The 14,928-nt window shown below is 44.0% G+C and overlaps 1 protein-coding gene across 2 annotated transcripts in view; it reads right to left on the bottom strand.

Moving 5' to 3' along the window:
• LOC111847640 (phosphatidylinositol 3-kinase regulatory subunit gamma-like) overlaps positions 1-13,465 on the bottom strand; it is a 106,151-nt gene extending 92,686 nt beyond the window's left edge. The window contains exons 1-3 of one of the 2 annotated variants that reach the window (XM_023819013.2): positions 13,313-13,423; positions 13,173-13,230; positions 10,456-11,001 (exon numbers count right to left, since the gene is read on the bottom strand). In XM_023819013.2, coding sequence (XP_023674781.2) covers positions 10,456-10,771 — 316 coding nt within the window. In that variant the 5' untranslated portion in view covers positions 10,772-11,001; positions 13,173-13,230; positions 13,313-13,423. Of the gene's footprint in view, positions 1-10,455; positions 11,002-13,172; positions 13,231-13,312 lie in introns of both variants that reach the window. The other variant, XM_023819012.2, reaches the window with a different exon arrangement.
• Positions 13,466-14,928: the final 1,463 nt, after the last annotated feature.

Here is a 14,928-nt window from a genome sequence, read left to right as displayed (position 1 = left end):
TGAGTCCTTATCTATGTCATTCTTATCTATGTCATTATTAACACTTGCTGCATCAAAAACCTACCACAATACGTCATAGGATACATTCTTTATCGGCAGGGATAGGTTGAAAAGAGAGTGTCCACTCACGGTTGTCCTCATACAGTTTTCACGTCCATGTATATGCAGGGAGTGATGCACCTTTCCAACAAACTATCTCAGGAGACCTTGCATACAGTCAACTGAAAATGCAGACAAGTCCAAGTCTTTCCCTCAGTTTTGCCAAGTCTATTCTCAAGTCATTAAATTTGTGACCTGAGTCCGAATAGAGTCGCAAGTCAATGACTCGAGTCCCCACCTCTGCATTTCACATGCTAATTGTATATAGAGAGGAAAGCTGCTGAAGTTGTCATGAATGGTAATTTCCTCATTTATTTTCAGTTCCTGTATTTGAAGGTAAACAGCTGCCTCCAAAAAGGTTTTTTCACTCAATTTCCTTGGAGAGTTTTACACTGTTACTGTGTCCCTACTGCAATTAAAGGCTGCCAGCTTCTGTTAGCTACCATGCTAGTTACCTAGCTGACGGTATCTCCGTGCCGAGTGAAATCGAATTGCTTTAACTAAATAAAAGTCATAGTAGGCCAGGAAATGTTGTGTGCCCAGTAACAGAAACCACATGTGTTTATACTGTCATTAGGTGATGCACAGCAATTTTATAGACTAACATCACCAGTGAACTTCTGGCATTCGTGCATTTAAATATTGCATTTCCTCCGTGAAAGTTAAGCCCAAGAATGAATTAATCCTGTAGCCACACATTTCAGTGCGTAACAGTAATTTGCACCATTAAATAAGAATTTAAGAGACCAGTGATTTTTCTCCGCATCACGTTGAATTTCTACCTCCCTGGAAATACCCATAAATATCCCGCTAACATCTGCAAGGAATCCTGTTCTTGTACTGTTACTACATGTACTACAGAGGCATCATTAATACATGGTCAATACCAGTGTTCTTCAACTCAGTCCTTTGGGACTAACAGACAGTCCACATTTTTTGCTCCCTCCTAACTACCAGCACAACTGAACCAAATAATCAAGAATGAACCAAACTATTAAAAACACCAAATACCTGGTACACACATAGTGGGAACTGGGAGGGAGCAAAAATGTGGTCTGTCTCTGGAGTCCCAGAGGTCTAGGTCGAGAAACACTGGTCAATACCATTTAGATGGTGCGAATGGGAGGGATGTCACCTGACTGCTGTCTCGAGCTTGGCCCGGCCCATTTTACGGTCCTGATTCTTTATCTGTTCATATGGGAACAGCACCTAACAGATGTGTTGAGATATAGAACCTTCAGGGAAGATCAGTAAATAGAGTGGAGGCTTATGGGAATGTTACTTGGGGTGTTAGATGAAAAGTGTGCTGTGAGCCATTTCATTTGCCTGACCACCCCTGGCATAAAGCTAGTCTAGATCAGGATTCTGGGTGGAGCCTGGAAATTAACCAGAGCTGTGTTTCAGGAACAAGAAACCTATGATTTCACCTCTAGCTCCCATCAAAGCGAAAGAAGGACGCAATGACAAAAGATAAAGAGGAAGTCAGGGCCGACCCCCTGAACTTCAGGTTGACTTCCTTCCATGTTACCAGCTGTTGTGTCTGACCATGAGCAGAAGGCCAACCCCGGTGGGTCCCTTTGTCAGCCCACACTCCCAAGGTCCAGGACTCACTAGCTCTGCGTGTCTTGCTGCGCTGACACATTCTTGGGCCTCTCCCCACATTCTAAAAACACACATCTCAGGTAAGCTAGTGCCTTTATGTGCACTTGCCCGGTAGAGGAGTGGGGGTATTTCCAGGGACCCTACATCTGTTTGTTGGGATAATAGCCACCCTGACTCCACCGACAAAGCAAAATTATAGACCGGTCAGCAGAATGGCATGGAGTAGAGCGATGGAACAATAAGAGTGGACCACGGAATCCTCATCTGATGACAATCCATGACTGAAAAACAAAAACAACTATAAACAGCTTTACAAATGCCACAAAAATACTTGTGCAGAAGCCAGCATCACCTCTTCTGTTTCAACATTTTTCCCACTTGCTACTTTTCCATACACTCTTTTTGTCTTGGAGACAAAACACAGATAACGCATTGGGGTTTAGATGGTAAGGGGTGCCATCATAAGCTCTCCTCCAATCAGAATCCCATCATGTGACCCTAATGGAGTGAGACACCTTTTTTTTTTTGACCTGTCATGGACAGAAACAACCATAGCGCTTGCCAAGAATCACTGAACAACACACTGTCAAGAGGAATGAAAATAGCACTGGCACAATGAAGAGACCCCAAACAACTAGGACCAAAAGGATGCCATCCCCGAATTGAAAACACTCTGAGAAAATGGGATAGACCCTCCTGACTTTTAAGCTCCCAGCATATTTGTGGAGAAAAGGACGTCCCGCCATTATGGATTAGCTTTCACTTTTCTTTATGGTTTTCCGGGAAAATTTTACAATTTGCAGAACAGCCTCAGGAAACCCAAGATCTTGGATTTTTCCCATAAAACATGTATGTTGTGTGACATTGCTGCCTGCCTTCTCCAACCTGCCTCACATCACACGCCGGCCAAATCACAGGTACTCCTGTGAGGCGCTAGACCCCCTCAGCCGACATTCCTACTGAACCACATGATACCAGGAGTCCTGAAACAGAGCATTTCTTCATGCACAACCTAATGCTGACTCTCTGTCTCTGTGCCCCTCCCGCCCAATACACCTAGATCTTTACCAGTGGCGTATAGAATCCAACAATTCAACCAACTGTCTGGCTGGTTTCAATGAGCACATTAAACGTTGTTTATGCATAGTCGCTCATGTATTGTGCTGACATATTGAACTGCAGTCAAAATCCAGTTATAATGAACTTCAAGGGACCTGGCAAAACAGTCCATTATATCCAAAGTCCGTTATATCCAGAGTTGCTGTATGCCCAGGACACAACTACAGGACACACCACAGCAGACACACTTGTGGTATAGATTATTATATTGTACATGTAGTAATCCAACTTTACCTGACCAGAGGCGTCACTATTAATAATCCCGACTACGTATCTGCGCTGGATATCACCGGCACGCCACGCGCCTTGTAGGCGGAGCCTGCATCTCCGTTATAGCCGAACAAAACTACAGCTAAAAGCGGCCCTGGGGACCAAATCCTTTGTCTGTTATAAGCTACATTCCGTTATATGCGAGTCCGCTATATCCGATGCTTTTTCTGCATGTTCTTAAAGCCGCACTGCCGGGACCAGCGGACCTCGTCTGTTATAGACGATATTCCGTTATAAGCGAGTCCACTATAACGGGATTTTACTGTATTGCTATGTAACACATGTATTGGTATTTACAGGGTGATTTTAAATTATTATGTAAAATATAAACTGAATGCATGGTATTTGATTTCAAATGTAACTCAAAATGTTTACTGTGATAATTAGAATGTATTGAGCATTTACTAATCATTTACAGTTAGACCTACATAGGTTAAATGGTCAGGAATAAGACTTATTACGTCAGTAGGAGGACAAAGATGGCATAATATTCATACTCATTTACTAAATCAAAAAGCCACCTGCAGGTAATTAAATCTGCTTACAAGACACTTGTTATCCTTGAATGCATTTGCCTTCTTACATTGTTCCTCTGAGGATCAAACAACTTTTGTGATTAGTGGAGAGTGACATTTTAATTCCCAAAGTATCACAAGTCTTTTTCCAGTTGAGATCTCAGTAACTTTGTTATTATGGGCATACAGATATTTCTCACCAAATTCAAGTTGGATTATTATCGCTAGGAAACAGCTCTGCAATTACACAGCGAATTTACCTTCCCGATTTTGGTCACATCGAGCCTAGCAAAGGATCAACCGTTTAATTAAATCCTTCAAGTTATTAGCGTAAGGGATATTTTCCTAATATTCAGCTGCACTGCTTTTGCAGGCATTTTGGTCTCAGGGGAAAGCCTGTAGAGAGAATCCTCAGGTTTTATTACCATGAACCATCTTAAAACCAGATTATTCTGCAATCCACTGGATTAGGAAACCTCATGCTGTTTATGCCAAATTGCTCGGCATCCAAATACCCGCCGATAGACCTGAAACTGCAGAGAGATGTTCCCCTTCTGTCCTTTCCTGCAGCCACAATGAATCCCGGGATCTGCATAATGAGGCATGAATGTCGTAATAATTAAATCCATTTCACAATGAACAAGGCATCACCAGCTTTTCCCACATGTAAATGTATGTGGAGTTAGGTGGGTTTCAGCAGTCAGACCCTGTGCGGCTCAGAGGAAGACAATCAGTTTGCAGGGCTGTCAGTAGCTAAACACACTTCTGTCCTGCAACTAGCTGTTTACCAAGACAGTGAGATTTCATTTATGCTTTCTGTGCCCCCCCCCCCCCCCCCCACAATATCACTGCTACACTGACACTCAAGTAAGCATGAGCTAATGTGCTATGAACTCTTTTTATTGGAGCCCCCATAAAAGTGAGAGCTTAGCGTGAGCAGTGCTGTAGGACTTTAGGTTCCCCCCCCGGGGTCTGCCGTAAGGGACAGGTCAGGAGAAGCAAGGGTGGAATCAAGCACACCTTCAGGCGGCACCATCAGGCAGCACCGTCAAGCGGCACCGTCAGGCGGCACCTTCAGGCGGCACCGTCAGGCGGCACTGTAAGGACCGGGCCCACTGGCGGGGGCTGATCTGTAGACCTCCTGCTGCCAACAGCCTCCATGCAGGCAAACAGAAGCATACACACACACACACACACACACACACACACACACACCCTGATCAGTCCCACCCTGTATGCTTTCATTGGCAACTGACTGTGCTCTGGGGAAATGAGCGTCAGCCTTGGCACACTGGCCTTGTGTGTGTGTGTGTGTGTGTGCATGTGTGTATGCGTGTGTGTGCATGTGTGTTTGTGTGTGTACGTGTGTATGCATGTGTGTCTGTATGCATTTCTGTGCATGCATGTGTGTATGCGTGTGTGTCTGTGTATGCGTGTGTGTGTATTCGTGTCTGTATGTGTGTGTATGCGTGTCTGTATGTGTGTGTGTGTGAATGTGAGTGTGTGTGTGTGCGTATGTGTGTGTGCATGTGTGCGCGCGTGTGTGCATGTGTGAGTGTGTCTGTGCGTGTCTGTATGTGCGTGTGTGTGTGCGTGTGTATGTGTCTTTGTATTTACTACATTGTGGGGACAATAAAGCCTGTTACTTCCTAGATTGTGGGGACATTTTTCACATCCCCACAATATAAATCTCAGTTTCATAAGAATTTGTGAATGCAATCACCACGTCCCCACAATGTAATGTGCCTTCATTATTTACCACCAGACACTCTACTGTGTGGTGTGCAAAACAAATGACCAAATTTCCCCAAAATGTGATAAAAATCTGTTATTTTGACGTTGTGGGGATAACTTTTTTGCTCCCCACAAGGGAAAACTCAATTTTTTTAAAATCTGTGATTGCAATGAAAAAACTACAAATGCCAAAAGTCTTGTATTTTGTTTGGATTCTTAAGGTTAAGGTTAGGCCTGGGTAGGGGTCCCCACAAAGATATGAATTGAAACGCGTGTGTGTGCGCCTTATTTACCACCAGACAGAGCACTAGTGTGTAAACAAACCACCGCGTGTGACACATCTAACAGCAGCCCACTGGGTCCAGACCCATGTGCTCCGGGTTCCAGCTCCTCTGATCCCTCTTTGTGGGATGGAGAAGCCAGCAGACTTCAGCTAATGGCTCATTTCTCAAACTTGGGCGCCAGTGACGGCTTTGAGAGTGTCGCCGTTCTAAAAAAGAACAACTCTGGCTAAATAAAAACATCCCTAAACCCATTAGTCACTTCATAAGCCTGCTGAGATGGTTCCATTAAGGTCCATTGTGTCTACCTGAAATTATCCTTCATAACGTTGTTGCATCGTGTTGAGGATGGCACCGAATAAATAAGATCAATTCAATTATGAAATTTATAAACTGTGAGTCTCTATCTACACAGACTCTATCGTGGTGAAATTAGGAAACAGGTACCAGTGTTTCCCGAAGAACAAGTATCTGGATTAGAATTGATGCCTATGAAGCAGGCCGCCCGTAAGGGAGGTTAGGGATACGGGCAGCATGGTACTTGAGGAAGGTGATAAACGACCTGGGAAGGTATCGTGAGAAGATCATAACTGGCTTTTCGATAGTGCAGCCCTACGCTGCCGTGTCCGTGTCCGAGCAGTGCAGATTTACTGCTGGAGTATCTCCCGCTTGAAGCAGGGCGTTTATCATCCGTTGGACTAGATCTGGCGGAAAAATTGAATAAAAATTCACGGCCTCAACCCTGAAAAAACAGGCACAAAGGCTGCTTTTCATGGCTTTTTCCGATGCTGCGCTCCTTCTAGACGTTTTTATGAGCCCTGGCACTTAGATGGTGAAAATCGATGAAGAAAAAGCAAATAGGTAAAAAAAAAATATTCTATAAGACAATCTAGAATTAGCTGTAATATGATCAAATAATCAGGCAATAACAAACCTTGATCAGATGCTCTGTTTAAGTGCATGTTCAGGCAATGTGTACATCTGGTGCTTTCGATTTCTCTGTGAAAGTAAGTCCGCTTCAGCTAATCACACGACCTCATTCCTTATAAACACTAAACAAATAAGCCAGAAACACAAACATGGGAATTTTCCAGAAAGTCTGTGCCTTCTAAGCTTTCCATTAAAATTAGATCACAACGGCTACAAAACTACAATGCCCCAATCCAGAATGTTCCAGTTAAATTAGCCACCCCCTTAGTTAATTACCTGGTGCCCTGATCTCATTTTTCACACAGCCACCACCCTCCCCACCGCACAATTTTACCTCGTTACTTCACTTTTATAGAGGAACTGCAAAACTGCCACACTCTTAAAGACCTACCACTTAAATGGATGGGCTGAGTGAGTCACTGTTGTATAAATACCAAGGTTACACATGATGGAACGTTCCAGAGCTTAAACATTTTAATATTAGCGGGAACTCCTTTACACAGTGACAGAAAGGATGTTTTTTTGGGTAGGTATTTATAGAACATACCCATGTGAGTTTTTTTTTTTTATCCTTATTAAACATTTAACACACACACATTCAGGAAAGTACGTAACATATACAGATCAAGACATGATCAAGTGAAGAAACTGAATACTGGAATGAGATTTTCAAAGTACTACTAAGAAATATGTTTACACTTGGTGGCTGTCTGCAGTTTTATTAAAGCTATTGTTTTGTTCTTGTTTCCCCTAAATGCATTAATTAACTGGCCTGATCCAGTTCTCAGCAGCATGTAAAAGTATGTAAAACGGTACTCTACCACATTTCCAGCCACAGAACGGCGAGCCAGAGGATGTTCTGCCAGAATCGGGGCTGTGCCGCCCCTCGCATGGGAGAGTCACGCTGCAGACTCCAAATGGAGTGTGGATGCAGGCCAACGGCGGCGCCGAGACCTACATCTGCGTCCCGGTGAACCCCCCCCCCCCAAAAAGCACCGCAGCGTCAGCACTATGGCCGAGGGGCAAGAACCCTCGCTAATATTACCCTAAGGAGTAACAGCGGTCAGTCATACGCTGAAGAAAGTGGTAATGGGGGGGGGGGGGTTCTGAAGGTGTGGGAGCTGGTATGAACTCTCAGCCTCTCTAAAATGGCCGCACTCTCGGAGGATGATTGTATGGGAAAACTATTAACACCCTCTGCACATCATCACACAGGATACCTCGAACCTGTGCTTCTGTCCTGCTTGACAGCAGTAAAAGTCACATCCGTGATAAACTCAAGGCCGCTGACATTCTAACCATCCCTCTGACAGAAATGGCAACACACCTCCTCCAATACATGCTGACAGATCTTTGGCCTTGTCTGAAGTCCCCCCCCCCCCAGTCCTGGCATCTGAGCTCCAGGAAGAAGGCGAATGCCCTCAGATTACTCCCGCTCCTCAGAGCCAGGCCCAAGCTCGCTGCCAGATTTTATGTGCATGTTATTGATGGGAGGGGTGGATTTGTTCACCTCAAGTAGTCATTTAGCACCTCTAGTACACAGAAGCCCCTCCCTCATGGGTCCATGTGTGGTCAGGACACATTTTCTGTCATCAGCTCTTTAATGTTCTCGTTTCTCCTGGCCTCGGGAATAAGCGCCTCGCTCGTGATATACGGCGAGGGACAGCCTTCATTCCCATAAGACACTAAACTGCATGTTTACAACAGAACAGCTCGGACGGGCTTGGCATTGGCATACGATAGAGGCCCCAAGGCCATTTAAACAGCCTGATTTGCCAGTGGACAGATAGGGCATAGAGTGGCAGGGGATTCTGGGAAAATTGGGGTTGGCTTCACTCGGTAACCACTGGGACCGAGCCTTCCATTGATGTGGCCTGAGGCGACAATTCAGAGCCAACCCATACTCAGTACATTCGTCTCAGCTAAGTTTGGGAAGTGTCCGAGTTATCATATAACGAACAGAACCTTGGAACAGCAATGATATTATATTAGGTAATGTTCTCCAGAGTAAAGGTGGGGTTAAGACTACAGCCAACCTGACTGGAATTTGGTCACCCAGAAATGAGTCAAACACACAAATATTAAAAAATCAACCAACACATTTATCAAGTATCTCGGGTTTAGGCTGACTGTGTGTGAGATACAGGGCACTTGGGCTCACAAGATAATTAATCACTGCACGCATCTGTATAAAGATCAGATAATTAAACATCATGCCTGGGGCCAAACATCTTTCCTGTTCAGCTGTGTGTATATTAACAATAACTAATTAATCTCCCCAGATCTGCCAGAAAGACATCACCAACCCTGCTATTTAATCTCTTACAATTAGAAAGTATGAGAACAAGATAATATTAACATTCATGTTATGAAGTACTAAGAAAACCTACCAAAAATGTCCATGAATATTAGTGAATCTTTCTTTGGCAGGGTTATTAAGTGATTTACCCTAAAACTGGCAGCTTAGAGTTTCCCGATATCTCGTGGAATAAAATGGCACCTTACTTATAAAAATGGTCTGCTTCGAGTAAAATTTAATAATCTGTTCATGGCGCGAATACCCATTACTGAATCTCTCATTCGCATTACCGTTTGCAAACACACAGAATCCATAATGCGCATTAAGCGTCATATATTACATGTTCCTGCTGCTGCTACACAACCTGGCAAAAAAAAAGAAAGAGAAAAAACTTGGATCTGATGTGTTGCAGTCCAAGTATAGCAACTCCCTCTTCCGTGAGTACAAAACACAGCAGCGAGCCAGGCAGTTATAAGAAACAGCGGCGGTGGGGCAGCGGAGGTGCGCGGTCCAGTTTCGGCAAATGAACACCAGCCCATCACGGCAAACGCGATCCAGCGAAATCCGACCGCAGCGCAAAACACTCACGACACACCGCACTTCTCCAAAACTGTCCGAAGCTTACACCCAATTATTTCTTTTTATCTAAGTCTTTCTTTCCTGCGCTTCTTTACCCCTTTACTCAAAAGAGGGCTGCCTTGCTTACACAACACAAAATAATCCCGGCGATTTATACCCATGCTAGTCATGCAAGTACGTACACGAAATGTCAGGCTCACTTCCCTGCAAACTGAATAAACACAAGCCCACTTTTTCCACATTAAATGGACAAACACATGGGATCGATTACATAAATAATCACTGTTAAAAGGAACAATATGAGACAACAAAGTCAAATTTGCCTGTACTACTCAGCGTCGTAACGTCAGACTGCGAAGTTAAATATTTCTTGGACCACAAAGATAAAGCGATTGCCGCAGGATTCACGCAGCCTGGGCAGGGAAGTTTATTCCGTTTTTTATTTTTCTATGCACAACATAAAAGCGCCTGGAAACGTTATTTTGACCACATCTGTTTGGAGGGCTCAGGCACGCCAGCAGTGCGTGTGGTGCAGAAATTCAGCCAGCCTCCTCAGTTGGGAGTAACACACGAGGGACATCATACTTTCACACCACCTCTTCTTCTCTGCTTGCTTTCTCACAACAATGAAGATTCGTGTAAGGAATTGAAGGCAGCATGGGGTTACCCCAAATAAGCCATGGGGACCCCCCCCCCCCATTAAAAAAATTAATGCCATACTAGTTTATTATGATTTTTCTATGAGACCACACAAGAATCAATGGTCACTTTGAACACTACTTAAGATTATTTACATATTTAGCAACCACTTTTATCCAAAGTGAGACAGCATGGTCAGCCAGTGCCGGGAGCAATCGGGGCTAAGGGCCTCGCACAGGGGGCCACCATTCTGCAGGCTGAATGGCCATGGCATGTGCTTGTATGAATTCCACATGGAGCATCAGTGCTATTGGTAATGACTGTGATATTTACTTGGGAAGATGGCAAGGGGTGTCCAGATTACACATAGACCTAAAGTGGCACTAACCTCCAGCAGCAGCCATGGCCCCAACGTGCTGAGGTTCCCCTGGGGCTGGAGGGACTGGTATGGGCCTTGGATTGGCACCTGGGGGTCCTGTCGGCATCGGGTCCCCGTACTCCACAAAGGCGCTGGGGGAGTCGCCCCGCTGGCTGGTGCGCTCACTGGTCCCATGCGGCCAGCCCGCGGCACTCCTCCCGTCCTCTTCGGCCAGCGAGGGCGTCCCGGTGGGGGGGACGATGTCTCCGGGCCGCAGGGCGATCTCAGCCCCCTGTTCCTGCTTGTACTGGAAGAGCGTGCGGTGCTGCAGCGCGTCAGAGCCCATGGCCCGGGCCTTTCATGAGCTTCAAGAGTGCGATTATGCTAAATGTTTCCCTCCCTGTGCTAAGCTCCTCCACAGAGCCCGTATTTCCATCCAGGAGCGTCAACAATATACGAGATTCTTAAGCTGCCATTGGAGGTTTTCCTTTCTGTCTTTTTCTCATAAAATGAAAATCCACTGCAGAAAAGACGACAAGTTTTTCCTCTGGATACAAATTCTGGATGAATCCTCACCTGAAATGAGTGACAGTCATCAAAATCGTGCTTGACAGAACATTATCAAACATTGCAGAATTTCATTGCATTTCCGGAGAGTGGGACTGGACCGTGTTCCTGCCTGGGGGGTCGCCGGCCGGGATCTCAGAGTTTCGCTGTGTGGAGGGTGCGGGCGGCAAAGCACTGCATCAGCACATGCTCCCCAACCTGACCTGATCTGACCTGACTACAGATCTGAACTTCGTATGAGATTATCTTTACTAATAAGCCAAATAACAATTTTATCTATTAATCACCATGAGGGCATTAACTAGAGACCTGCAGGAATGAAATACCATCAATTTCTTTTATGCTCAATGGCAGTTTATGAAAAAAAAACTGAAAAAACAGAGCCAGACTTCATTAGTGCTCTGAATGAAACAAAAAGTGGAAACCTTCTCAGATGAGAGAAAATGAAGTTACATTTTTTTAATACCTGACATCCTTCGGAAGAATGGCTCACATCTGTTTAACTGGGAATAAACATTTTAGCTAAGTGAACATTATATGAAACGAACAAACAATATGCGACTCAGTGAGATAGTGGTCAGAATCCAACCCCAAGTGGAATTTGCATGTTCTCCCCGTGTTGATGTGGGTTTCCTTTGGATACTACAGCTCCCACCATCCGAAGACATGTGGTTAACTGAAATTGCCCATAGTATGTAAAGTGCATGTCCCGCGAGGGTCTGGCACCCCATGCAGGGTGTGTCCCGTGTTTACAGGGTTAGCTTCTGGCTCAAAGTGACCCTGCACTGGGTAACTGCTTCTGGAAGAATGGGTGAGTAAAAATCATTCACCTAGAATATTCTATTCTGAGATGATTCAAACCGAATCAAGATCATTATATTACCAGCCCTTCAAACTGAACTTCCCTGCAATACAGGTTCTATAACACCTAAGCATGCACTCGCTCGCCTGCTGCGCATTTCCACTAGCAAACAGCTTGGACTCTGGTTTCCACCCACAGCACTTGGAGGAGAGCTGTGTACTCTTGGAGGAGAGCTGTGTACTCTTGGAGGAGAGCTGTGTGTATGTGTCTATGTATGAATGGCCAGCGACGTACTGTACTGAAGCCCATCCGAGAGCGCCAGCCGTCTGCGCTTCCCAGGAAAAATACGTTCATCGCAAAAAAGCAAAGCTAAACAAACACCGAACTGAAAATGGATGGGAAGATCTTGCGTAACATTAGCAGAAACACTTCTTACTGAAAAGCAGAATGTTTATAAAGGCTTCAAGGAATTTGTCTGCTTTAACAGCTATTGAGATGGAGTAATCATTAATATAACCAGGTTTTATTTACTGCCTTTTCATTACACTTATGTGAGTTATTTTTGTAAAATGATAGCGATTTGGTAGAGGTTACTAGTAATACTAAGGCCATCACAAATCACAAAAACTCAGTATATCTAATCAATATTTAAATGAAAATCGTGTATTTGACATACAGCATGAATTGGGCGAGACATTTAAAACAATATTCTGGGGAAATTGTTCCTTTGGTTATGGGCTGTGCACATTCAGTGTGTTTTGGGGAGTTTTGGACACTGTTCAAACACATTTATGTTCTGATTCATTGCATGACAGAAATTGCATCTAACTGGTATCATAAAATGTGACTGTGAGATTTGAGACTGTGAGAAAATTAATTGTATTCTTATTTGCTATACAGAAATTACAAATGAGACAAAATCATTCTACTTTTTAGCTTTACCAGATTTTATGTTTAAATTGCTACTTGAGTCAATTCCGACTCTACAATTTAAATAGGCAAACCTTGAATCTAGGCCTTAGTAAGTGCTTGGCATGGATTATGTTACATTTCTTAAGGTACCCCCAGGAACGGATAGGGTTTCAACGAGGGCCGCATTAAGGGTTAATGAACCAACCACACCCGTGGAATTATTAAACTTCACACTACGCGATAATCGGAAGAGAGGCAATAAACAAGTTTGAAAATACATAATAATGAATTAAGTTCATGCACAAAATATGTAATACAATTACAAACTGTTGTACGTGTTAAAATATTTTAACCCTTTGAAATTGGGTAAGAAATAAACGGCATGTGGCCACACGATTGACTTAATGATCGCCGCTTAATCAGCTCCCTGAGGGTGGCAGAAACTCGGATGGTCCAGTATACTCACCTCTCGTTGCGCACTCGAAAAATCAGCAGTCTAAGCAGGGACGACATGTGCTATCCATCTAGCCAAGCATTTCGGGGAAAACAATAAAATAATAATAAATGAAGCCTGATATCGGGAAAAATATATACATTTATACTTACATATAGAGTTTGATCCGGACTGTACGGCCAAAGCAGGCGTAGCGCTCCGCTGTTGCGGATCAGAGGACTACTTACTTATACGACAGATGTTAAAACCACACCTCCTCAGTTTGGGAGGCTCTACACCAAATGCAGCGTGTGCAAGCTGGACCGACTCAGACTGTGCTTCTATTTTTTATATATTTATTTAATTAAAAGGCACACTGAAAGAGGATCATGCATATAAAGGTGGAATGGTGTATTCATGCATATTAAGCAAGTATGCAAGTCGGGTGTGGATATATACCCAAAATAATTAGGCGACGAGATATAACTCCCATTTTAGTTTTGCCTTAAAGTTACTCCACATTTTTTAAAATAAGGTCAGTTCTGTGGTACTAGCAAATATACATTCCAGTTGTCTATGACAAATAGATCTGAGCGCTAAAACCGAACTATTTTTTTTCCATCGATCAATATTTCACAATACAACAGGTTGGCGAGTGCATAATTTGAACTGACGCCAGACGCTTGAGCGCCAAACTAGATTTTGGCAATAAGAAATCTTGACAGCTGAAGTATGGCGATAATGTATTTTTGAAATAAGCAATGAATCGTTCCCTCAAATGTTTTTGGGAGTTTTACAATCTGACCGTAATTTAAATTCGCATTTATTTTCCCTATACGAGAATTCTGCATGTTACCTTTATGACTGAATCTTTGCCACGAGTACGATTCATCTGCCGTCATGTGTGACGTCTCTAAAGGACAGCAGTGAGCAGTACCTCCATCTGTGTTATTGCAATGTACCACTGCACATGCCTGCCCGGAATTGACATCTCCTTCCAGGCAGATTTCTTCATCTACAGACTGCCTGGAAAATCTCAGAATACCTGGAAGTATACTGAGGCCAATTCGGATCCAGCAGTGCCATCATTTTCAAGAAATATTACATGTAACCTCAGCAGCTGATATAAAAATCAAAACATATTGTTCCACGGTACGGGCCCAGTCCTCCTGTCACTCTAGTGTGAGTCCTGCATGACGTGGAGGACCCACCTGAACTGTGTAACTAAAGAAGTCTCTAGCTTTTAAATCTCTTCCAGTACCCAGTCGGTCCTCTTACAGCCAGAGTCTATAGAAGTGTGGATTTCCTTTTCTCTGAGCTGCCATAGTAGCAGATTAGGAAGCAATATAAATTCTGAGTATTTTATTGTTGTTCACTGGCCACATGGGCTCACAATGTCACCAGCAGCCCCTTTCTGAACAACGTGAGTTCATGACTCCTCAAAGGAATGCAAGTCAGCTCCACGAGTAGCGTGCCGGCCAGCCGCTCTGCCCCCAAATCTTCTGCCAGGTAACGATTATCCAGAGAGGCATCGTGACAGACCGGGAATTCACAACTGACACGACCCAGGGGAAAGAACGCGACAGTGATTAAGGAGATCAGACCAGCCGCTCAAAGAGAGCGGAACCATGCGAAACCCAGAGTATCACATGACATTTCAAAGTCATTTTTCCAGAATATTCACATCTCTATGCGTCACTCTCTACACACCAAAGCAATTTCCTGGGGTAGAGTAAACGGTCATTGTGGAAAAACTTTATTCAGTGAACTTCTGGCTTTTACCAGCACG

This window comes from Paramormyrops kingsleyae, chromosome 21 (genome assembly GCF_048594095.1).
Source record: "Paramormyrops kingsleyae isolate MSU_618 chromosome 21, PKINGS_0.4, whole genome shotgun sequence".
NCBI lineage: Eukaryota > Metazoa > Chordata > Actinopteri > Osteoglossiformes > Mormyridae > Paramormyrops > Paramormyrops kingsleyae.
The sequence above is the reverse complement of the archived record's forward strand: the minus strand, read 5'-3'. Positions and strand labels throughout refer to the sequence as shown.